Source organism: Uloborus diversus, chromosome 6, assembly GCF_026930045.1.
Source record: "Uloborus diversus isolate 005 chromosome 6, Udiv.v.3.1, whole genome shotgun sequence".
NCBI classification, from domain to species: Eukaryota; Metazoa; Arthropoda; class Arachnida; order Araneae; family Uloboridae; genus Uloborus; species Uloborus diversus.
The window spans coordinates 167504427-167529623 of NC_072736.1; the positions used below are offsets into that span (position 1 = coordinate 167504427).

A 25197-nucleotide genomic window follows, 5' to 3' on the forward strand; every position below is an offset into this window, starting at 1 on the left:
CTCTGGAGAAGATTCTTTTGATCAAAAATACCTTCGGGAGAGGATTTTTTGATCAAAAACCCTTCTGGAGAGGATTTTTTGATCAAAAACACCTTCCGGAGATGATTTTTTTGATCAAAAACACGTTTTGGAGAGGATTTTTGATCAAAAACATGTTTTGGAGAGGATTTTTTGATCAAAAACACTTCTGGGGAGGATATTTTTGATCAAAAATATCTCTGAAGAGGATTTTTTGGTCAAAAACACCTTCTGGAGAGGATTTTTTGATCAAAAACCCTTCTGGAGAGGATTTTTTGATCAAAAACACCTTCTGGAGAAGATTCTTTTGATCAAAAATACCTTCCGGAGAGGATTTTTTGATCAAAAACACATTTTGGAGAGGATTTTTTGATCAAAAACACGTTTTGGAGAGGATTTTTTGATCAGAAACACTTCTGGAGAGGATATTTTTGATCAAAAATATCTCTGAAGAGGATTTTTTGGTCAAAAACACCTTCTGGAGAGGATTTTTTGATCAAAAATACCTTCCGAAGGGGATAAAAACAAAGCCTTTCACATGCATAAACTACTGTATTAGAATTTACATATATGTTAAAACCAATGCCTCTGGGGGGGGGGGAGGGGGGAAGGGTGTTTTCACCCCCCAAACCCCCACTTTGCTGCACCACTGCTGAATGCAAAAAATTGCAGCAATTGCAAGTTGGCTCTCTTTGCTAATTTACAAATACAAAAGTGCCGACCAGCAATAGGCTCAGCTAGGTTGGTCTTCTTCAGTTTATTAGTCTCCAATGAAGATCAATGGCCCGCTTAAAGCTATCAACCTTGTTAATCATTACGGTCTCTTCCAATAAGCTGTTCCAAGTGCCCAAATCCCTACTAAAGTAATAATGTTTCCTGACTTCCAGATTTGCATGAGATTTATATAACTGGAAACAATGGCCCCTTGTCCTGCTTTCCGCGCAAAAATTTAACCCATTAACATCTTTCATATTGATAAATTAAAACAACTGAATCGTGTCCCCGCTGAATCTCAGTTGCTCCAGGCTATACATATTAAGACTCCCAAGTCTGGCATCATAATCTAAATCTGAATTTCACCTAATACAAATCTGTACGTTGGAAGTAAAGGGCATTTAGTCACAAAAAACAAAATTAGCAACAAAGACAACAAGGCAAACGAAAAACGAGCAAGTTTCATAGAAGCAGATGCGTCAAAAGTTCGTTATGTACGCAAGTCCAATCTACAATACAAAATCCATGATCAGTTATCAGTTTCCATGATATTTAAGCATTTTTTGCAGAAAATCATGACTTAAACAGTTAAATTTCGATCATGGTCGAAATCCATGATTTCCCATGCATGATAGGACGGATCCAACAAGGAGGGGGCGATTGATTTTATAACTTACTTCTTACAAAATATCTGTTTTTTTCATGCTTGGGGGGGGGGGGGGCACTGCCACAGCGTTTGATCCAAAACAACTAAATTATAGAGATTTATCCAAGGGAGACACCCGTTTTTTTTTTGTTAAAAGAGATATTCAAAATCTTAATTTTAAAACTTCAATTTCGTAATATTTCTGGAGAATTATAGAAACCTTTTCCACTCATAGAAGTTCGTTCAAAACAGGACTTCAATTCGGGAAAATTGCCGGTGCCAGATTCTTCAAGGGAGGGGCGATCGCCCCTCCCTTGTATCCATCCTTATGTACAGACATCCTGACTGTATCACTGAATTGACACTTATGGGATAACAAAATGAAAATTTGTTTATTTTAATCTTAGTGCTTTATACCTTTGAATAAATGGAGTATAAAAAGCAGAATTAGACATTGCTTGGATCTCAATGTCGAAAAAATGGACATAATGTCCTTTGTAAAAAAGAAATAACAATGCTAAACTGCACAAATTGCAGATTACTGAAGACACGTGTTTCGGGGTTACGAGGAACCCCCTTTTCAATGCAAAACAAATAAGCTTATAGATGAAAAGGCATCTTATCCATAAGCTCCCTTATTTTGCATTGAAAAAGGGGTTCCTTGCAACCCCGAAACACGTGTCTTCAGTAATCTGCAGTTTGTGCAATTTTATGAAGTCATTTGTTTTTTACTTTCAAAGCACAAAGGTATTGTTATTCAAGTTTATGGTGTCCTTTATCTCCCAGGTGGAGAAATTCTTCTAGTTGACAATCAACGTGTTAAGAATAAAATAAAAATGTTTTGCAAAAAAAAAACGAGCTGATATGTGCATCACATGACTTCCTTTTACTCCAATTTAATGTCATTTCCTCATTACTGGCAATTTTAATGTGATTCAATAGTTTACTCTCTAAATATCACCAACAGTGGCCAAATTGAAACCAAATTAAAAAAAAAAAAAGCCAAATTTGTGGCCAAGGTGGCGACCAAAAGACTGCCGAAATATCGCCAAGTGTCTGCTAAATTATAACACTACTTGAGTGTACATCGAAATGAACAATGATTTCCCCCCAAAAAGGGGCTAAAGACCCCCTCAGAAACATCCGAATGCAACCAAAAGAGAAGGTGCACAACTAGGCCCCACTAGGAGTCTACATAACAAATTTCAACTTTCCAGGACATACCGTTTTTGAGTTATGCGAGACACATACGCACATCACGAGAAAATTCGTTGTAATTAACTCGGGGGTCGTCAAAATGGATATTTCGGGTGTCTGTAGGTTCCTAGGCACATATCCACCTGTGGTCGAGTCGAAAAAAAAACTCAACATTCATTTGGGGGTGAGCAAAATGGAAATTAAGGCCCATTTTCGAGTGAAATTTTTTTCGCGAATACAATACTTCCTTTTACAAAAAAGGAAGTATTGTATTCGCGAAAAAAATTTCACCCAAAAATCGGCCTTAATTTCCATTTTGCTCACCCCCAAATGAATGTTGAGTTTTTTTTTTCGATTCGACCACATGCGGAAAAGTGCCTAAGAATGTATAGACACGCGAAATATCCATTTTGACCATCACCGAGGTAATTACAACGACTTTTCTCGTGACGTCTGTATGTATGTGCGTATGTATCTCGCATAACTCAAAAATGGTATGTCCTAGAAAGTTGAAATTTGGTACATAGACTCGTAGTGGGGTCTAGTTGTGCACCTCCCCTTTTGGTTGCTTTCGGATGTTCCTAAGGGGGTCTTTTGCACCTTTTTGGGGGGAAATCATTGTTAATTTCGATGTAAACTCAAGTGGCGTTATAATTTGTCGGACACTTGGCGATATATCGCCAGTCTTTTGGTCGCCAAGTTTTGTCGCCAACTTGGCGACAAATTTGGTGGAGTTTTTTTTTTTTTTGGTTTCAATTTGGCCATTGTTGGTGATATTTAGAGAATAAATATTGAATCACATTAAAATAGCGAATAATGGGGAAATGACATTAAATTGGAGTAAAAGGAAGTCATGTGATGCACACATCAGCTCGTTTGTAAAAGGAAGTAAAAAGGATGAAGAAAATTATTGGCATAAAGAGAAGGTTATTTGTACATTAAGCATAATTCATTTTTAATTTTCTTTCATGATAGCAACCATTTCTTCAACACATTCTAGTCAAACATGGCAAATTCTTCTTCAGATTTAAAAAAAAAAAAAAGAAAGAAAAAGAAAACTTATCATCCCGTTTGTTAAGTTACTCAAATCCGTACAGTTACAACTTATTTCCGCACAAAATGTTTCAATAAAAAGAAAACTGAAGCATGTTATAAAAAAATCCGTCATATATCGTACACTAGAGATACAGGACAGTAAAACATATCAAACATACCAAGTTTGATGCGACATTGGATCAATGCTTACAGCATCTCGCAGCAACTTTTCTGCTAATCTACTATTACCCAAATTATGATGAACCATGCTCTGAAAAGAAACAAAAGGCAATTTTCAATGTCTCTACATAGTACAAAACGAAGTCCCCAAAAAGCGTCTGTTTGTTTGAACGCGCAAAACTCGAGAACTACCCCGGCCGATTTCGATGAAATTTTCACAGTTTGTTCCTTTAAGTCCTGAGAAGGTTTGCAGCCCTGTTCGAAAACAATTCGATGACTAGTTCTTTTTTTATTACAAATTAGGCTCAATTTTCCCATAAATTCCCGAATATGGAGGTGAAAAATTGCTTGTACAAATTAATATTGCATATCGTTACAAAGGGTAGAATTTTCCGCGTTCTACGCAATTTATTCCAATGCTCTAACTTTATTACAGCGGGAGTTATTTGCGTTTTTAGCTCGAATTTTTTTAGGCTTAGCTGAAATTTAGGCACTACTTTCTTCAATAAATCTCTCAATAAAAAGTGAAGGAATTGTCCCACAGTTTTCTTTTTGACATCATTGGAAAGAGCTGCTTTTTTTACTCCAGATCGAACTCGACCTAAGCTTGAAAGTTTTACCCTCTATCTCCATTAGAAAAAAAAGTTACAAGCGAATTAAATGAAGTTCAAAAATCTGTTTCTCTATGCCAGTTTTTAACCATTTTATTTTGCTTTTCCACGGTAACACTTTTTGAATTCATTATTTTCATCTTTCTCATTTTCAATTCTTAAACTTATTTTATTTCGTGTTTCCATGGTTACGCCTTTTAAATCCATCTTTCTCATTTTATTTTAATTTCTTAAAAGTATTTTAATATCTGTCGTCATTGTTTGGAGTTTCCTAGTATCTATCTTTTAGCACCATAAAGGTTTGCAGAAAGGTTCGAAAAAAATTCGATGAGTAGTTCTATTTTTATTCCAATTTAGGCCCAATTTTCACTATATTCCCAACTTGCGCATATTAGTATTACTTATCGTTGGAAAGGATAGAATTTTCCGTGTTCTACGCAATTTGTTTCAATGCTCTCAACTTAATTACGGCGGGAGTGTTTTTAGCTTGAATTTTTCCAGGCTTAGCTGAAATTTAGGGTGGCACTACTTTCTTCCTTAAATCTATCAATAAAAAGTGTCCCACAGTTTTCTTTTTGACACCATTGGAAAAAGCGATATTTTTTACCCCAGATCCACTCGACCAATCGTCGAGAAACTAAGCTTCTATCTCAAAGGAAAAAAAGTTACAAGCCTTTTTGAATCAAGTACAAAAAAAAATCTCATTTCCATTCAAATTGTTAACCATTTTCTTTCGCATTTTAATTCCTCAAACTTATTTTATTTAGTGTTACCATGGTTACGCTTTTTAAATCCATCTTTTGCAATTTAATTTCTAGAAGAGTATTTTAAAATCTGTCGTCATTGTTTGGGAGGGAAATTTTGCATGTTTTTTTTATTTATTTATTTAAGCCTGGTTGATGAATATACGTCACTTGACACAATTTCTATTCGCAAGGTGAACCAGGCAAAGCCGGGCAACGCAGCTAGTTGTAGTATAAATTAAAAAAATCTCAAGTGCAGTCATCTACGTATAAAAAGGAGACTGTTTGATTGTTTCTTTCCTCAATGCGAAAGAGGCCCAAAACACCAACAACCTTGAAATTTGGTACAGAATTTGAAAGCACCTCAGGGGTCTGCATCTCAAAGCCCATTTTTTAACCTTTGAATTAGTTTTTTTTTATTTTTTTAACTTAATCTTTTAAGTTAAAATTTCATTTATTTCATCTAAAAGGGTGGCGAAAAAATCCCTCCACCCTTCTACGTTACAGTAAACTCCCGATTATTCGTGGAAGTGTGTGGCACAAGTGCTGCAGATAATAAAAACGGCGGATAAACTACATAAAATGTTAAAATGAGGGGCAAATACGGTAAAAATTCTCCTTCCCAAAAACTCAGCTGTACTGATTTTTCTACAAACAGTAAAAATATATACAGTGCAGTAAAACTGTTGTATTTTCAGCAAGTTACCGCCCTTTAGCCAGGGGGTCAGGGTAAGGTGTATTTCTGTGTTGTATTTTTGCACTAAGAATGTAATATCAATAAAGAACAAGTATGATCTAGAAAGCAAAATAAATAAATAAAACAAAAACAACAGAGTTTAATTTTGCAATTTTTCGACAAAAAACAGCTATTGGCATTTGCTTTTTGCTGCGAAAATACATGTTTCTGATAGTCGATTGATTTGCGGATAATCTACACTGCGGATAATCGGGAGTTTACTGTATATATCATTAGAAAGAGCTTTTTTATTTTTGCAAAAGAAGAAGTTCGTTCCATTTCTCTCAAATAATTATAACAGGAGATTTTAGCAATTCTAATTTAGCCAATATTCAAGGCTCAACTCCATTCACATTACCTTTACATAAGCAGGAAGTGCAGAAATTTGATTCATCGATATCATGTTCCAACATTGCTACCGGTTGACTTGGGCTCACTTTTTGACTTCTTTATTGCAAATTTAAATTCAATAAAACTACAGTTTTTCCTTTTCCTTTTTTTTTTACTGACCACGAATTTGTAAACAATTTTGGAATGTCCCATTTTATTTCTTTTTCCTTCTCTCTAATGCTAGATTTTCGCATATTTTCTTTAAGACTTAGGGAAGGTTGTCATTGCCGTTACAATATTTCATTTTATTTATTTATTTTCTTTTTCCGAGCCTTTTCACGGACGTTTTACTGTATTTATTTTAGGTCAAATTAATTGTATGCATTTTAATTGAATGGATGCTACGATTTTCTTTTTCATTTTTTTGTATTTGCAATGCACATTCTAATTTAAAACTTTTTGTTCTAGGGAGTGCGATATGGATTCATGTTGTATGAATTGCTTTGTATACTTTAATTAAATTCTCTTTTCTACGTGGGACAAGGGAGCAGTCCTTAGTAAGGTAAAGATAATTGTAAAATAACGACTAATTCTCGGATGATCCCAAACAATATTTTAAGATTGCATTTTCTTTTTCAACTTCACAGAAAAAACTTTGTCATTTGCATCATTTTTTTTCTTTTAATGTTAAACAGTTTTTCCTTTTTTTTACATCCCTAACATGAAATTGGTAGCTAATTTTCCACAAAAAAGGGGAGGGGGCATCCACCTGGCAACAGCCCAATTATAAGGAGAAAAAAATGAATGGGTTCAAAAAAAAAAAAAAAAAAAAGCTAAACTGAATTGGTAGTAAAAACTAAGCAAACAGGATTTGCTTGCAAACCTGAAAAAATGCAAAATTTTTAGCAAATTTGTGCTTTCTTAATGTAGCTGTTTATATATTTATTTTTTGGCACAAAGGTACTTTTTTTTTTTTTTTTTGAATTTTATAAGTGCCTGATAGTTTTTTAAAAATATATAAAAGCATTAAAAAAAAAAAACTTTTAAAAAGGACATTATGGGAAAAAAGGCAATGCTTACCAAATGTTGAAGAGCTTTAACATGAAAAGGATTAACAGCCACGGCATTCTGGAAACAAATTTTTGCTTCGCTATACTCTTGCCTCAATTCATGTATCCTTCCTTTCTGTACCAAAAAGAGAATTGTTTTTTTTAAATGTGAAATCAAAAAGTGAAAAATGTGTGTAATAACAACAAGCAAATTTTTATACTACTACTAGCTGCGTGCCCGGCGTTGCATGGGCTACTTAAAATATGAAAGAGATGTCCAATTGATGTTTTTGTATTACTCTGACATCAGTTTCTAAAGCGCTAAGGAGTAAATAAATAAGCGTAATGCAAGGTTTGCAAAACACCAGTAGAGCATATTTTTGGCAAAAATCTCTTTAACGTTAATCATAGTTATCAATGGTACAAGTTATGATCATTTTCAATTAGCACAAAAGATGAAAATATATGCATTATCAACTATAATCTGTGCTCACTTTAAACTGAATTAAATCTGATAGACTATATCTGAACTATTTATGTACAATTACAATCAGCTTTTTACTTAAAATGACACACACTTTTTGGTTGATTACGTGAAACTAAAGCACCAAGACTAAATAAATACCAATATGCATTAATTTAAAGTCATCAGATTCCAAATTAGCTTGAGTTAAAATCCTTAAAAACAGTTTTTTCTGTTTAACTCTGTTTCACTTAAAGAAATCCAAGCAATCTTAATTTAACATGTTCTTTAAACGATACAAACTGTATTTCAAAAATAGAAACAGGAAGGAAAAAGAGAGTTATTACAATTCGAAAACTCACCCATGTGACGGGAAAAGTCCAACAAAATAAACACAATTAGTCACACCTCCTAAATGTACCAAAATATGAGGCCGGTGAATGATAAACTTACACTACAATCAATAAACATAGCTAAAGTAACAACTTTCCTATGCTGAAAAGAGTTAAGAACGTTGAATGCAAAAAATAAAAAAAAGGCAGACGATAAAATAAAGGCTTCGAATAAAATAATGTCCGAATAGAGCAACCAATTTTAAACTAATTTAAAATGAAATTTCTAGATAGATACGTTGTTTTAAGATTTGGACAGCAGCCAAAAAAAATCTCTTTTAAAAGAATTATTAGAGTTTTACTTGCTCACCCATATGCAAAATGGCAACAGGAAAGAAATAAAAATTCCTTAATAACGTTATGTTAATTAACGTTTTAATTAATATCTCCGCTAATTAAAGTCGCACAATTATGAGATTGGTCCTATTGTTTTCTTTGGAAAATTTCGAATTGATCGGTACCTCGTTTGACTCTCGATTCGCAGCGGTTCTCGAGAAGATCGATCTTCAGACAGACAGACAGACAGACGGACGCGAACAAATTTTAATATTATAGTGGATTTTTTTAAACTTTACTTGAAAAACATAAAACTTTACTAAAAAAAAAGCAATATTAGTTAGTGTCATTGAATCTATTTCTTACTGAGGGGGAGGGAAAATTTTTCTTTTATATTGGAAGCATTTTTTCAAACAGGTTACCCCTCCATCCTATTCTTCACAGAATTATAATCAATAATTTTAAGATTCTATAATTTAAACTTCTTAAAAAACATCAGTTGTCAGAAAAGAAGCCTCAGTGTCTTTAAGACCTCATTATAACTCATCTATATAAATAAAGAATGTACATGATGTGTATGTTTATATGTTCCCTATACAAATCCACAGTTTATGTCGGATCTTGACCAAATTTGGCAGGGAGGTACTTGGGTACTCGAGAAGGAATTTAGGGAGGTTTTCAAACGCTGAAAAAATGCCAAAGCGTTCTACTTTCAATTTTGGGACCTGTTTTTAACCAAAATAATTATCCATTTTTTTTTATATTTCAGTCTCATTTGAAAGCTTACGAAAAATAACCCCGATTTACTTCCTTCAAACTTCAAACAAACCAAGGAGAAAAGTTATAAGCATTTTTAAGTGATGGAGAATCAATATTAAATCGGAAATTTATCATCTGCCTTGAGCTCAGTTTTAATGAGCATGAATAACGTCATTGAGAAAAAAAGACCTGTTGCCATTTTCTTCTTGACTGAACAGATAAAATTCTCGCTTTTGTTTTGAGGCGTTTCCTGTAATTGGGGCATTTAATATTTTGCCTTTTTTGTCATTCTTCTGCAATCTGCAGGGAAATGTTACAGATTTTATTCTTTTGTTCAGGCCTGATGGTTGAACATCAACTTGACATAACTTTTATTTTTGAGGCAGACCGTGCAAAGCCGGGTGATGCAGCTAGTCTTAAATATAATTCCCTCAACTATTAAAAAAACTGCAGTAAAACCTCTCCTAATGGACACCCCTCAAAGGCGGGCACCCTGTTAGGCTTAAAAGCCTTTATTCAGTATCTTGGAGCGCTTTTAATTTAATTACAAATGTTAAAGTATTTTTTGAAACTTACCTCCGATATGTTTTTGCCACTCCGCGTTCTGTGTCCCAGCGGCGGATAACTGAAATTGATTCGGGCATGATCGTGCAACGTCGGAATCATCCTATGACGTAACACCCGATGGTTGAGATGTTTTTGGCTACTTTGAGCCGAAAGAACGAATAGAAAGATTGTTAAATCACTCAATCAGGAATAGTTGAGATGTATATCTCCAATGCAAAGTAGGGTGTGTCACGGGATGACGTATCGCGGTCATGGAACGTATAAATAGATTGATCGAAATATTTTCAGTGCTCACTTTATTGTTTGTGTTTACTCCCCATTGGCATCTTGCCATTTTGGTTGACCAATCAGGGATTGGTCTTTGACGGTATGGCAACCGTGCTTGGTTGTCGTTGATAGAAGTTGCGGCGTGCTCGAGCCGTTGATGATGCAACGTTTTTGAATTCAAGCAGGGCTTGAGATAAGTTTTACTCAGTGTTAATTGTTGTTTAAAATGTTTTAAATTACTCCTTTTTGTGGAGGGAAAATGTCACCATTGCTGAAGGTGTTCGCGGGAGATTATCAAAAGATGTAGCTCATTGCAACTAGGCCTAATTCTTAAACTTGGCCTATACCTGGATTGACTTACCGGTGCTCTTATGGTGGAATGGAACTGTCATCAGTTTGAAATCATCGATGTCCTTCCTGATTGGATTTCCTGGATGTTCCAACTATATTCCCTGAAGGTTCCGGTGGTATTCCAGTGTGTGCACAAGTTGGTGTTCCGGTATATGAAAAGGTTCTTCTAGAACCAAGCAAGCCTATCGGCCGGTGAATGATGGAACAGTTTGATGAATCTACAATTCGATTACGCTTTGTCCAGAATTCTTCAGCAATGTAAACATGCGCAGTTAGCGCAGGAAGGTGACATTTTACAATTTTTCTAAAATGTTTCGCGTTTTTCTAAAAGTGTTTAACAATTTAACTTTGAAATTTCTGTGATAATTGGGGGGTTTTTCAATCTAAATTAATTTTGGTATTTAACAAATTTTTCTTGTTGTATACTGTGATATTTTAAATAAATGTTATTTATTTAAATTATTTTGAGTATGTTTTATTTCTTACTGGCAGACTGCACGGCTTTTTGATGTTGGGGTTCTGTAAACCTTTTATTTAGTTCTATGAACTTAAGGTAAAGACAAATTACCCAACACACCCCTTTTATGCGGACAATGTTTAATTCCCCGGTTTCAAGGCAAATAACATTATTAAACCCCTGTACTGCGGACACTTCTCTATTGCGGAGAAAAAAAAATTATCCCGTTAGTGTCTGTATGTGAGGGATTTTACTGTACCAATGCTTTGAAAATAAGTTTTAAATACTTGGAAAAAATAATCATACCATAACCATAAGTTGGTGAGAGAGGGGGAACAGGGCATTTGCTTCATGGATGGACGCTTCGGCTTCCTTCAACTGACCCAATCGGAGATACAATTCCACTATGAGTAACCAAATGTGCAACTGCAATAACCAGACGTACTTGGGACCCGGTTTCGGTTGAAAACCGCTTATCGAAGATGCAACTTCAGACAGCGCAGCTTCAACTCTCGCTGCAGCAGTACCAGAGTTCCCAGCAGGAGATCCTACAGGAATAACAATTTTTAAGCTACAACAAATATGCACTTACAGCAGTGGCGGTTACAGGGCATTACAACGCCCCCTAAACCAGTGGCGTAGCTAGACCCGACTTTCGGGGGGTTACTTCTTTTATATATATATATATATATATATATATATATATATATATATATATATATATATATATATATATATATATATATATATATATATATATAATATATATATATATATATATATATATATATATATATATGTGTGTGTGTGTGTGTAATCGCTTGGAATTTTTTCCTTTCTCTTCTCTCTTCTTTTTCTCTTTTTTTTGAGACTAACTTTTCGGGGGGGGGGGTTTTGTCCCCAAAACCCCCCCCTTAGCTACGCCCCTGCCCTAAACCGTCGAAAATAGTATCCGTCCACATTGTGTTCAAATACTGCATGAATAAAATGTAAACGTTTTCAGTAGTCTTTTCCTATTCATTAATAACTTTTGAAAGTTAATATTCGATATACTTCTTTTCATTGCTTATGAAATTAATTTGTAACGCTCATGCCTATTAGGGGTCTTATTTCCGGCCGATTCAGTTATTTTTATCGACACCCTAAACAATTTCCGAAATTTTTCGTGCCTAAAACCGAGGGTTCGATCATGGGAGAAAGGATAGTCTGTATCCGCCCCTGACTTACAGTCAGTATGAATTATCTGTTTCAAGTTAGTGATTAGAACAGCTGTTTTTCACTCGGTTGATTTCAGGTTGTTTATCTCAAGCATGGGAAGAACTTCATCACTACTCCCCTCTAAAGCTCGGAAATTTTGCTTTTTTGAGTACACCCTCGACCGAAATTTAACCATATGCCCCCCAACAAAAAAAAAAAAAAAAAGCCACTGATATAATATGTAATATATGAAATTAATACTCTCTTCTCACAGCTTACTGCATTTAATAAAGTGCAAATATTAGATTATTCAAAAAAGAAAAGGAAAACAAATTTTTTTTTCAATATTTGTGACATACAAATTTGATGAAAAAATGCCTCTCATTTCTCTTTCTTGTTCTTTCAAGCACTTTGAGATTGTGTTTCAGTAGTTTGAATTTCAGGGTCCCCCTTACTTACCACTATTTTGGTTTAACCGGTTGGATGGGACCCTGAAGACAGCTGATTTTTTTTATCCAGGCTAGAAGACGAGCAACAATAGAATCAGATGGCTGGGGCACGTATTTAGGCGTGCAGATCTGGACCCGGTTAAAAAGCTAACTTTTTCAAAGATTGAGGGTACAAGGAGAAGGGGAAGACCAGCAACAAGGTGGCTGGATAGTGTTGAGAACATAGACTAATAATAAGAGTAGACCGAGCTATGGCAACCCTTTTGCTGCTCATAAACCAAACCATGTGACTGGTGGATATCCTAGCAACAGCGGGCGTTGATCGTAGCAGACGATCAACGTCCGCGAGAAATAAAATAAATAGAATTGATGGAACACGGAAGAATGATCTTTTATGGAGTCCGATTTGTAAATCTGTTATTCTAAGTTGTAAATATTTTGTTAATATAGTGAGTTTTTCGTTTAGATAGTATTGTGCATTTTCTTTAGTCAATTTCAATAACTCTCTAAGCAATAAATGATGCAAGCGACCAAGAAGAATCAGCAAATGGTAAGATTTTTACCTGCAATTTCAATTTAAGATACCGATTAGTACATTTTTGCGTTAACGCAAAACGTTTACGCCATTACGTTTACGCCAACGCCGACAGCTCAAATGAAATAAAAGGTACTGAAAACTGTGATCAAAAACTAATTACTAATGTCAAAATAATGCATAACTAAAAGAAAAACAATTCAATCTCTGCACCTGGAAAAAAAATTATAATGCAAACACATTACGTCTTAAAATGCATGTCGAGTGCCAAACTTTTGATTATGTTACCATCTAGCAACCATGCTGCCAAAGTTTTCGCCAAGCCTCCCACTAGTCACATGATGTATCCATGAACCAATTTTTTCATCAGCAAGTCTGGGAAAGCTCGGTCTACTCTTATTATTAGTCTATGGATGAAGAAGAAGAAGAAGCCGAGCAATCCCCAGTCCAGCACCTCCAGAGGTATTGATTCACTTGGAGAACTTTGTGACCACAAAATATTTAACATGCCCCAGTCACCATCAATGAACACGGAGGATCTTCGACCGGCTAGGATCGAACAAGGGACTCTTCGGTTACAAACAGAAATAAGTGTACATCTGTTAAGTTAGAACAGACTAATTGTTAATTAAGGTTGAACACAAAAAAAAAGACCATCTTTGGAAGTGAGGACACCGAGATATTTTAAAAATAGAAACCTAATAAAAATGTTCATTAACAAAGTGAGCACCTTTCAGCAATGGTTATTCAAGTAGTAAAAGAATTTTAAATGTAATGTCTAAGTATAATAGGAAAATTGGGAGACATTCGAAAGAGATAATTTGTAAAAACATTTTTTTTATGTTTTGATTAGTATTTTTGGTTTTTAGAGATTATACTAAAAACTCAAGAGTATTAAAATGCATCTAAAGAGGTGAATGGATAAGTTTTCAATGGGGTTTTGTATTGCCGATTGAACTATGTGCTAAAAGTATAACAAACACTTTTAGTTGGGATGCAATCGAAGATTGACAAATTCATTTAAATTCAAAATTTCAGATTAGGGGGGGGGGGAGCTTACATCAAAAACCTCTTAATTATAGAAATCGAGGTAGTGAACATTGAAACAAAAATGAGCCATCTTACCAGAGTCCACGTCTGAGAACTCCGAGGAATAAATTTGGAAGACACTTTTATTATCACTAGAAGCTCGATTCATGTTACTACACGAAGGATCCCTGTAAAGGAAATATATACATCAATAAATATGCGCACAATTTCTTCTTAAAATGATACTAAAAATATGTAAATTGACACTTACATACTCATTTTACTCTCATATACAGTTTTCCACAGTTGCAACATTTGCTTGCTTGTTAATAAACCAACTTCTGCTCCCAAGCAATATTCCTCAAGGTGTGCCTTTGTGCACAACAAGCTATAACAGAAACAAATTCTTAAAAAGGTACCTTTTTTTTGTTACATATGTAAAAAAAAATGTTTTTGAATTTTTCATGTGCTTGTTATTTATTATTTTTCTTCACAAAAATACAGTCTGCTACGAATTTGAAATTCAACTTTATTTAATTTCAATACCCTGACCGGAAAATCGCAGACAATACTTTAACTAGTATGTTGTGGCCATCACGAAACTTTCTTCTATATTTTTCTTTTTTTTTTTTTTCTGATCCCTCCCCATGCTTGACGAGGAAGCAATATTCCCAACAAAAACAAAATGACACATGCAAAAACTTGACGACCATCCCAATGTCTGAATTATTGCAAAACCAAAGCAAAGAGCGAAAATTGAAAGTTACTTTAAAAGCCTTGCTTGAATGAATTACAAATATTTTATTTGTTAACAAACATAAGATGGCAACAGTTAAACATTTTGAATCATTGAGATAATATTTCCGATCATTTCCATACAATTAAAATCACGAGAAATACGCAGACGACAATCTATTACGATTTATCTTTCTTATTGTTGCATTAATAAAGCTATTTTTATTCAGAAAAAAAAAATCAACATCTCTTGGAGCGATCGGCGTCAAAATTGAACCAAAGCCGGTTTACATATGGATTCACATATATTCCAAATTTCAACCAGAATGTAGCATTACTTCTTGAGATAGGGCACTCAAAATGGAAAAAAAGAACGGGCGATTGCGCTACCCCCTTTTTAGCTGTTGACACCAAAATAAAATCATCTCTTATACCCACTAAGGGCTACTTGGCGATAAATTTTTCTTTCATTCCGTTCATTATTTCTTGAGATACAGCAGTCACAATTGACGACAAAAAACGTTCTACAGCTCAACCCCCGTTTGAGTTATTGACACCAAAATTGAATCAGCACCTGTTCCTGTTAATACCAACATGTGGACCAAATTTTGTTTGATTCCGCCAGTTACTTCCTGAGGAATAGCAAGCACGCGTAACTTGAAAAACGTCCCATTGCTCCACCCCCCTTGGAGGAATTCGCGCCAAAAACCAATGGGCACAAGTTCACATAGGGGCACATATGTGTACCAAATTTCGTTCGATTTCATGCGGTAGTTTTTGCTGTAGAGCGGCCACAAAAAACTGGTCACACACAGACGTGACACACATACACACACACACACACACGCATACACACACACACAGACAGACAGACATTTTCCAAAAATGGTCGAAATGGACTCAGCACACCTCAAAACGTTCAAATCGGTCAAAATTCGAAATTCGAAAATTTGCACGAATCCAATACTTTCTTCTATATATTAGATATAGAAGAAAGTAAAAATGAAGACAGGTGCCCATGGCGCAGACTGCGGCATTGAAATTTTTATTGGGGTATTTATTTTGAGGGGTATTTTTCTCACTTTAAGGGGAGGAGCGTTTTTTTTGGGGGGGGGGGGGTGTAATCCTTAGGGGTTGTGCATTTGCTCTAAGAGGGGGAAGGGGAACCCCTGATAAAGATAAGCAATGTTTTAGAACATGAAATCAACTTGAAATGAAGAATTTGAGTTATCCCTCAAATTTCAGTTTAAGTTCACCTTGTGCAGCTTTTTAGGGGCTTTAAAATGCAGCAAAAATCAAACAACGCATGACTCGCAAATTAATGATTTTCTATAAAATTGGAATAAAAATCTCAGACTACTTTTTTTTTTTTGGATGAAAGGTACCCTATGTTGTGAGTTTTATTCTGCACCTCTGATAACCTGTATACAAAACTTCATGATGATTGATTGAGTATTTAAGTAGTGATGTGCCGGAACGTCAAAAAAGTAGATCCGCGGATCCGGATCATTAGTGTCAAGATCCCCGGATACGGATCTCAATTTTTTTTTTTTACCCAATTCAACTATCCAAGTGTTTAATTTGTTACGGAAGGTATTCCCGTCAGAATAATAACACTGCTTCTCCAAAAAATGTCATCTGCGGCGAAAATATAATCAAGACTATGATTTACTCTTTAAAGAAATCTGCGTTAAAATTGAGGGAGAGTTGGAAGGAACGGGTCAACGCTGCATTAATGCTTAAATAGATTGCGATAAATTATTTCTAGCTTGCTCGGTAGATGTAGGATACAGGAGCAAGAATGCAAAGTTGCTACTGGACAGGCCGGAAATATTTTTCGCATTTTATTTCGGCATAAATGCAGCGCTGACCCATTGCACCTAACTTACTCCGACCGACAGAATAACAGAGCCGAGAACACCTATACGAACAGTAAATACAGAATTTTGTCTCACTTTTTTTGAAGAATGCCGAGAAAAACCAAAATGAAGGATAACAGAAACCCCAAATCAATAACAGAAACTAATATTAAACTAAAAATTAAAAAAAAAAAAAAAAAAAAAAACATGCCGACCTGATATTGAGATGGATTTTGCGGGTCAGAACTAGAGACGTACCGAGTAGCACTTTGGCCGAGTAGCCGAGTACCGAGTACTCGGCCTTTCATTACTCGGCCGAGTACCGAGTTACCGAGTACTCGGCCGAGTACCGAGTTACCGAGTACTCGGCCTTTCACTACTCGGCTGAGTTACCAAGTACTAATTACGTTTTAAGAAGGACCACCGACACACATGTGTGATGAATTTTGAACTTATTGGAATAGTTGTATAGACCTCCTTGTATATATAATAGTTTTTAAAACTAAATTCCTGCTGAAATTTAATTACGCATTATTTAAAAAATTTTGTTTACGTTTAAAATTTTACAAAAAAATTAGTTTTAAAATTAAAAATAAATAAATAAAAGGTATGATTGATCAAGTTGGAATTAAGACAAACTATACCAATCTATTTTAGTTCTAGTCCGCCAAACATAAATAATTTTTAAAAGCAAATAAAGCAAATGTGCAGGAACACTGCAGACACGTGTTTCTGCGTTACAAGGAACGTCTTTATCAGTGCATAAAATGTGAGCTAAAGAATGTTAAGACATTCGACAAAAAAATCCGACTTTTGTCGGATGCCTTTAAATCTACGAGCTCCCATTTTGTGCATTGAAAAAGGAATTCCTTGTAATGCTATAACACGTGTCTGTAATGTGCTTTTAACGTTGTTTTATTTCCTCAAAGGTATTTTTATAATTCTTATAACTAATTTTTGTTTGTAGCAAAAATCCATTTTTAATATAAAAATTCCATATTTTCTATACTTAACTTTTTTTGCACAATTTTTAATTTAGTTTTATTAACTTTGGGGACATTAAAATAGAGATTTATTCCATTGAAGCATTACAAACTTCATTATTCTCAAAATTTAAATTTGACTTCTATAAATGATTGCAGAATATTATATATGCTTGCACTTTTTTATAAATTTTAATATCTGTCTTGGACAATATTCAATTTTTTGCAACTACTCGGTATTGGCCGAGTATCGGATCAAAATTTGGCCGAGTACCGAGTACTCGGCAAATTGGCCGAGTACCGAGTAGTTACCGAGTACTCGGTACGTCTCTAGTCAGAACACACATTGTTAACAAATATGAACTGACAACGGATAGAAATTTTAAATCATTGAGCTTATCTCCTCATCCGACTATGAAATAGCTACTGATCACGAGTATAAAGGCACATTTAATGAAGTATGTGTTATTAATAATTTATTTATTAACTAATGTTAAGTAATTATTCAAATATTTATTTTTTAACTTTTTTCGCACCCGACAATCGATAAAACCAAAAACTATGGTGTCTATCGGTGAATCCTACTGTAAATATTGAGGTTCAATGCATTGGCGTTAAGAAAAAAAAATCACAGGTAATCCGCAGCAGCATATAATCCGCACCTCATAAACTTTGCCTTTTTTAACTGATAATCTGAGGGTTATATGCAGGAAAATACGGTAGTTATTTTTCTCAACCTCGGTTACATCACATTTTCAAATATATGCCAGGTGTTTTTTTTTTTTTTTTGTCATCTCCCAACAAGTGTAAAATTACGAGGAGTTATTGTACTATGTTGCTGAAAAAAAATGTAGATAGTAGATAAACATACTTAAAGTTGTCTGGATACTCTTCTAGAGCAGCATCGATCAACTGCAATGCTTCTGAACATTGCTTCTGGGCAGAGAGTAGTAAAACCAGCAGGTGCAAGGAATGAATGTGTTCTGCTCTCAAGTGAAGAGCCATCTTAGCATGCAAGACCGCTTCAGATAACTAAATGTTACAAACAAGAAGTACTTTCAGTTAGGGTTGCAAAAAATGTTCAATAGTCAGCACTGCAAATTCTATTACTGAGGTAAATGCATAATTTCAAATATTATTGATATACATGAAATACACCGCCAGCTCAGTCAATTCCAGCCGAGGACTGCAGTTTCGTGCTTATTAGCACTCATCAGCCCGGCATAGGACTAACTGAGCTGGAGGTGGAAAAATTCTTAAGGAAGCCAAGAGTGCCAAACAAACCGGTAGCTAATACAGGATTAGCAGACCAGACGAGTGACCGAAGCACTTGGCTTCCTTAAGAGGTTTTCCATCTCCAGCTCAGTCACTTTCCTACGCCGGGCTTATGAGTGCTAATAAGCACGAAACTGCAGTCCTCGGCTGGAAATGACTGAGCTGGCAGTGTATTTCACGTAATATTAATATGTCGATCATAGTATGGTAAGTGTTACGGATTACTCGGTGGCCTATGTTTTCAATGAAACTTCTGTTTTATTTCAGCGTATTTACAGTCTTCTAGGTAACTTTGGCCTTCGATTTGCCAGTTTTTAGTTGCAACATTCATTTTTTATTGATATTGTTTTATACATTCAGTAAATTACCGCCCAATAGCCAGGGCTAAAGCAGAAATACATGAAATACACCGCCAGCTCAGTCATTTCCAGCCGAGGACTGCAGTTTCGTGCTTATTAGCACTCATCAGCCCAGCGTAGGAGTGACTGAGCTGGAGGTGGAAAACCTCTTAAGGAAGCCAAGAGTGCCAAACAAACCGGTAGCTAATATAGAATTAGCACAGACCAGACGAATGACCGAAGCAATGGTTCGATTCAACTCGAAGATTGAAGGCAAGGCATGGTATAATCAGTAAATTACCGCCCTATAGCCAGAGCTAAGGCAGAAATACATGAAATACACTGCCAGCTCAGTCTCGGTCACTCGTCTGGTCTGTGCTAATTCCATATTAGCTACCAGTTTGTTTGGCACTCTTGGCTTCCTTAAGAGGTTTTCCACCTCCAGCTCAGTTAGTCCTATGCCGGGCTGATGAGTGCTAATAAGCACGAAACTGCAGTCCTCGGCTGGAATTGACTGAGCTGGCGGTGTATTTCATGTATTTCTGCCTTAGCCCTGGCTATAGGGCGGTAACTTATTGAATTATTGATATAATCTGAATGACTTGAAGAAATTGATTGTACTTTGAAAAAGAAACCACATTAGAACTTATTATGAAATGTCTTATTTTTCATGAACAATACAATCAAACCTGTTTTTTTGTGGGGTTTTTTTTGTGCATTTTAGCAGTAATTTTTGTTGCGAAAATAATTTTTACAGCTACTTATCAGGGGTGATTGTGAGTTCATCAAAAAATACCTGAAAGTTTCAAAGCCAGAACGGGGGGGGGGAAGTGCGGGGGAGGGGGGGGGGGAAATCTTTGGTCCCTATTACTTAAGTGCACCTTTGCCATAGTATTAAATAGTTCTGAGTCAAAATATTGTGTGTACATTTGATTAAATTTTTAATGGATCACAAAGTTACGAGTTGGTGTTATACAAATTATCTTGACATTTGTCCGTCTCAAGGGATAGGTGTCCATCTTAAGGCACTTGCAGGTATATTTGATGAGTATTATATAATTTTTAAAAAATGTGGAGGTTGGGAGATAAAAGCATAACAAAAAAAAAAAAAACATAATTCCGGTATTTTCGGACATAAAAATACCGGAAATACGTCCGAAAATACCGGAAATTCGGTAAAATACCGGAACACAATCACCCCTGTACTTATAAAGTTTTTAACTTTCTTTAAATGCGATTTTTTTTTAATGTGGTTCCCATCCACTGCATAAAAACAGGTTTGGGTGTAATTAAAATGCATTTGCATACCTGCTGCATCTACTGGGGGGGGGGGGGGGAAACCCAGTAGATGATGCGACGCCACAGGAATATAGCTATCGTTACTATTTAGAGAAGAATGGTGATTTTTTTTTTTACTTTTCTTCAAAGTACAATCAAATGCAAATTCCTTGCATCATATTAACAGAGGGAAATGCTCAAAAATTTAATATAAAGAAATGCTGAAAATCAAGGAATCTCTCAGAAAAAACAGGCAGGCACGCATTCATATCCAAGATTCACATTTAGATTCCTCGACTCAAAACATTTAACTATTCGTACTTAAATCCCTTGATCAAACTATGTATTGGCAGAAAGGGTAAAATTTCGAGTATCATACAGTTGCCACCAGGTGGAGATGTCAACTGAACAATAGAAATGTGTGTTCCACCTTTTGTAAAGTGTGAGACAGTAACAAGAGTTCAACATGATTGTCACAAGAAATGCCCTAGTGTTAAACTTACTACACAACAAAAAACCTTAGAAGATGTTACAGAATGTCGCCCCAAATAGAGCCACGACCTTTCCAGATTTTGGAATTTTCCAGGCTTTAGAGCCTGACTCAAAAATAGCAAAAATTATTGTATAACTAGCTGCATCGCCCGGCTTTGCACGGTCCACCTGGAAAATAAAAGTTATGTCAAGTGATGCGAGTTCAACACTCAGGCTTGAACCAAAAAAAAGGTCAGTGAAATTGAGCGGCAGATTGCGGAAAAACCCCAAAAAGTAAACATTTTAAATCCCCCGATTACAGGAAAAGCCTCAAAACAAAAACAAGAATTTTACCTGTTCATATTCGAGAGGAAAAAAAATGGCATCAGATCATTCATCTCAATGATTTTCTTCACCGCTATACATTTTAATAAAAGCATTGTTGCGGAAAGTTGAGATGAAGCAATGAAATATAATTTGAATGGAGGAAAGCCTTCGAAAAGTTCGTCTTTAATTGATATCTCCGCTAATTATTATCGGAGGATTATGTTAAATAGCCAACATGAAGACGGGAGGATTACGAATCCATCGATACCTGGTTCGATGGTCAGTTCACTGTCGTTCGGGAGAAGAAGCTTGGACATAGATAGATATGCTCAGTTTTTAATTATATAAGAGATTGGCAATTTGGGACATTTTTCCAAATTTCATAATGTTTTCAACAAATTTCATTCTTTTTTTTATTTTTGTTCATCAATCTTGTCAACATTTTAGTTCAATCTTTCAAATTTTTTTTAATTTTTTTTAAAGAAACAATAATCTACTGTTATTTCTAATCGATTTTTGCCACATGCAGATCAAAGCGGCATTAGGTGTAAACAAAAAACATCTCACCATGTGACATCATGTCATTTGGACGACTCGCTCAATTTTAAAGTTGCGCGTTTGAAAGATTGTTCTCTTGCTTTCTCTTTTACTCATTTAAGTTGTCATGCATACATGATGTTGTCCGCCGAGTTTTTGTCATCCCAACATAGTTTGAAGCACTGCATGGAAATATCGTAAGCCTGCATTTATTTTTGAAAATGCGTAATTTAATTTAGTGGCTTGCTATGCTTGAGATGAGATGTTTTTGTTGATAATTTTAGTGTTAATTAATTTTATTCATGTTGAACTGGATTCAATGTATTTACATTGGTTTTAAAAACTTTTCATACACTCCAAGTTGAATAAAGGTTTTCTATGCACATTCTTCTCATGTGCGAATTTTTACAACCACCCAACTCTGCGAACCAACTTTTCGAGGTATGAACTGTTCATTTAGACCTACAAACCTCAAGGCCAGCATACTTTGGTATGCATTAAAAAAAATAAGCAATGCTACCGGGTTAGGTTTGCTCCAACTAGAGTGTGAACACTGATATTCTGACAAATGTAATTTGTGTTTTAAATAATACTATTATTACCAATTACATATTCTAAAGTTTCAGAGATGGTTGTTGCTGCTTATGCTGTTTCATTGGTTGTTTGACAACATGTATGGCACCAACTGAGCAGACAATTTTAACTGGAACAGTTTTTGAACAATTGGAGCTGTGTACGCTTGGAGGTTAGGGCTTAATTTTGGTTTATTTTTTTGAAGAAACATGGTACTTGTGTTTATGTGCGTAGATAGTTACACATAAAATCAAATTTTTAACTTTTCTCTCGATATTCTCAAAGCAGCAATTACTAATTTACTATGTAAAACAAAAGCATCAAAGCTAGAAAGATTTCCAAAAAATTGTACCTGTCTTGCTTGAGCATAATGCAAAGCTAAATAGAATTCCGGAAGATGATCATTAGGATCCGTTGCTGCAGCCCTAAAATTAAATAGTAAAAAAAATAATAAATAAAGAAATAATTATGTGACACACAAAATGATCGAAATCATTCAAATATAACAAAATGCAACACTTTCAATGAAATGTTTCATTCTACACAAATCATTGAGATCAAATATTAATAATGGGGAAATAAAATGAGTAAAAATGCTTTAAAAAAAATATCATCAAAGACACGGGGGGAGTAAATAACTACCGAAACTTTGGATGTAAAAAAAAACCCTTAAAAATAAACATTTTTTTTTCTCAGAAAAAAAAATACTGGGGCGAAACGTTTTGTAATAAATAACTAACTTTATTTCCTTAGTAGCACACTGATAACACCTAGCATTTACAGTGAGTACAGGCTATACTATTCTACTGTCTCTCATCAGCCATATTTCAGTCAGTTCTTCGATACCAGGGTAATAATAACATTTTGTTATGATTGCTATGATAATCAAAACTATCTAAATAGATAACATTGTCATAATAACCATTTTGTTACAGTGCTGAGGACCACCAAACCTACACATTTATTATGGCATACGTATTGCTCTGGCTACGTTATGGCCTGAATGAGCTCATAAAGCAAAAGTTACCTAATCAATTCAGTTTGACTGCTCACTTTAAATCTTTCCACTTCATACACCTTGTATCAGAAGTGAATGGTAATACAATCGGACCTCCATATATCGAAGTAGCAAATTGCCGGGAAAAAATTCGATACATAGAAACGATCTTATTTTATCATAAAAACCTCCTAAAACATTAAAATTAAAGCTAATTTTCGTGTATGAAACCTAATTTCTAATTGATACGAGCATCGGGTTAAATGAAAGTTAATAATTAAAAAGATAACACAAATTACATTCTTGCGCCTTCATACATCTTCATTCTTCGGCAATTCAATTTCATCCGCAACATGAGGGGATTTTCGTTTTGACAAATCGAGAGAAACGTAAAAAATTAATCGACTTAACTTGAATGATTTTTACTGCAGCTAAAACGACTAGGAATGATAATTAACAGAAAAAAGGGACGACTTGAAACTGATTTTACAATGTTACTGGTTACAACTAAGATATTTGAAATACACTTGGGGTAGTTTAAGAACTCCAGAACGAAACAACGACCTATCTACACACCCCTCAACCCCAGATTCCTTATGAGTTTCGTAGCAACCTTTAGTGAACGCAATTTTCTCTCCTAACCTTTATTTTTCATGAGACAAACAGTCTAAAGAGGAAAAAAAAAAAAATCTACGAATGCCTCGAAAAAAAATTCGATATATAGAGATCTTTTCGATACATAGAAAGAATTTTTCTACGTAATGAACATAGAAATTTGCTGGGATTTCGATAAATAGAAAATTTCGATATGTGGAAGTTCGATATATGGAGGTTCGACTGTATGTGATAAGTAAGCCAAAATAAAGGCTTTTTATTGGTCATCTTCCACACTTCACAAACATTTGCACATGTTGACTGTACATTGCGAAACTTTACATGCATCAAATATTGCAAAACTTCTGACCCAAACCTAGTTTTACACATAAAAAGGAAAAATCTAGCTGTTTATTACAGACATCAAAGTTTGTTTCAATTTTTTGAAAGGGTAATTGGAGGGCTTTTCAACAGTACAAAAACTTTGTACTGTTTTTTTTTTTGGTATAGACGTATTTTTTCTTCAGGTGGATGTAAAAATGAGGTTTTAATTAAAATCTCTGTTAATAAGCATTCTATATTTTTTAATACCTGGTTTGACTCCATATTTAAGCTGGTTCCCAAGAATTTTGAATATAGGTGAGCTAAAGTTCCTCATCACATTTCACCCTTTAAACATTTTCATTTCACCTATGTTCCAAATTTCAGCTTTTTAGCTCCAATAGCTTTGGATATGCGTTGATAGTTTGTCAGGACAAGCGACTTGATATATATAGATTATAAACATCATTAGAAAAATGACAGCACAATATGAGCAATTTCAAAATAATCAAATAATTAATACTACAAATATTTAAGCAATTACAATTTCTTAAAAAAAAAAAAAACTTTTTAGAGTTATTTTATTCGCATAATTCCAATTTTGCACAAATGCACTCCACAGTTCAGAGTCCCCGTACCTACCACAATTTGTGGTTTAACAGGTTGGATGGGGCCCTGAAGACAACTCTGATTTTTTATAGATTATAACTTGATAAGCAACTTGATATATATAGATTATAAACATTATTAGAAAAAAAACAGCACAATATGAGCAATCTCAAAATACAGTGCAGAACCTTTTATCCGGGAACCAAAAAACCGGGAAACCAGAAAACCGGCAACCTTGTGCCTCCTTTTCCCGCGATTTTTTAAAAATACGCATTTTCGGCAATTTTTGAAAAATTAAG

The 25197-nt window shown here is 34.8% G+C and overlaps 1 protein-coding gene across 1 annotated transcript in view; it reads right to left on the reverse strand.

Moving 5' to 3' along the window:
* The window catches only part of LOC129225062 (tetratricopeptide repeat protein 7B-like), a 75519-nt gene that overhangs the window by 317 nt on the left and 50005 nt on the right, over positions 1–25197 (reverse strand). Inside the window, exons 11-17 of the mRNA XM_054859608.1 lie at positions 22730–22802; positions 18450–18610; positions 14273–14389; positions 14098–14189; positions 11098–11339; positions 7291–7395; positions 3790–3881 (exon numbers count right to left, since the gene is read on the reverse strand). Of these exons, the coding sequence (XP_054715583.1) occupies positions 3790–3881; positions 7291–7395; positions 11098–11339; positions 14098–14189; positions 14273–14389; positions 18450–18610; positions 22730–22802 (882 nt within the window). The remainder of the gene's footprint in view (positions 1–3789; positions 3882–7290; positions 7396–11097; positions 11340–14097; positions 14190–14272; positions 14390–18449; positions 18611–22729; positions 22803–25197) is intronic.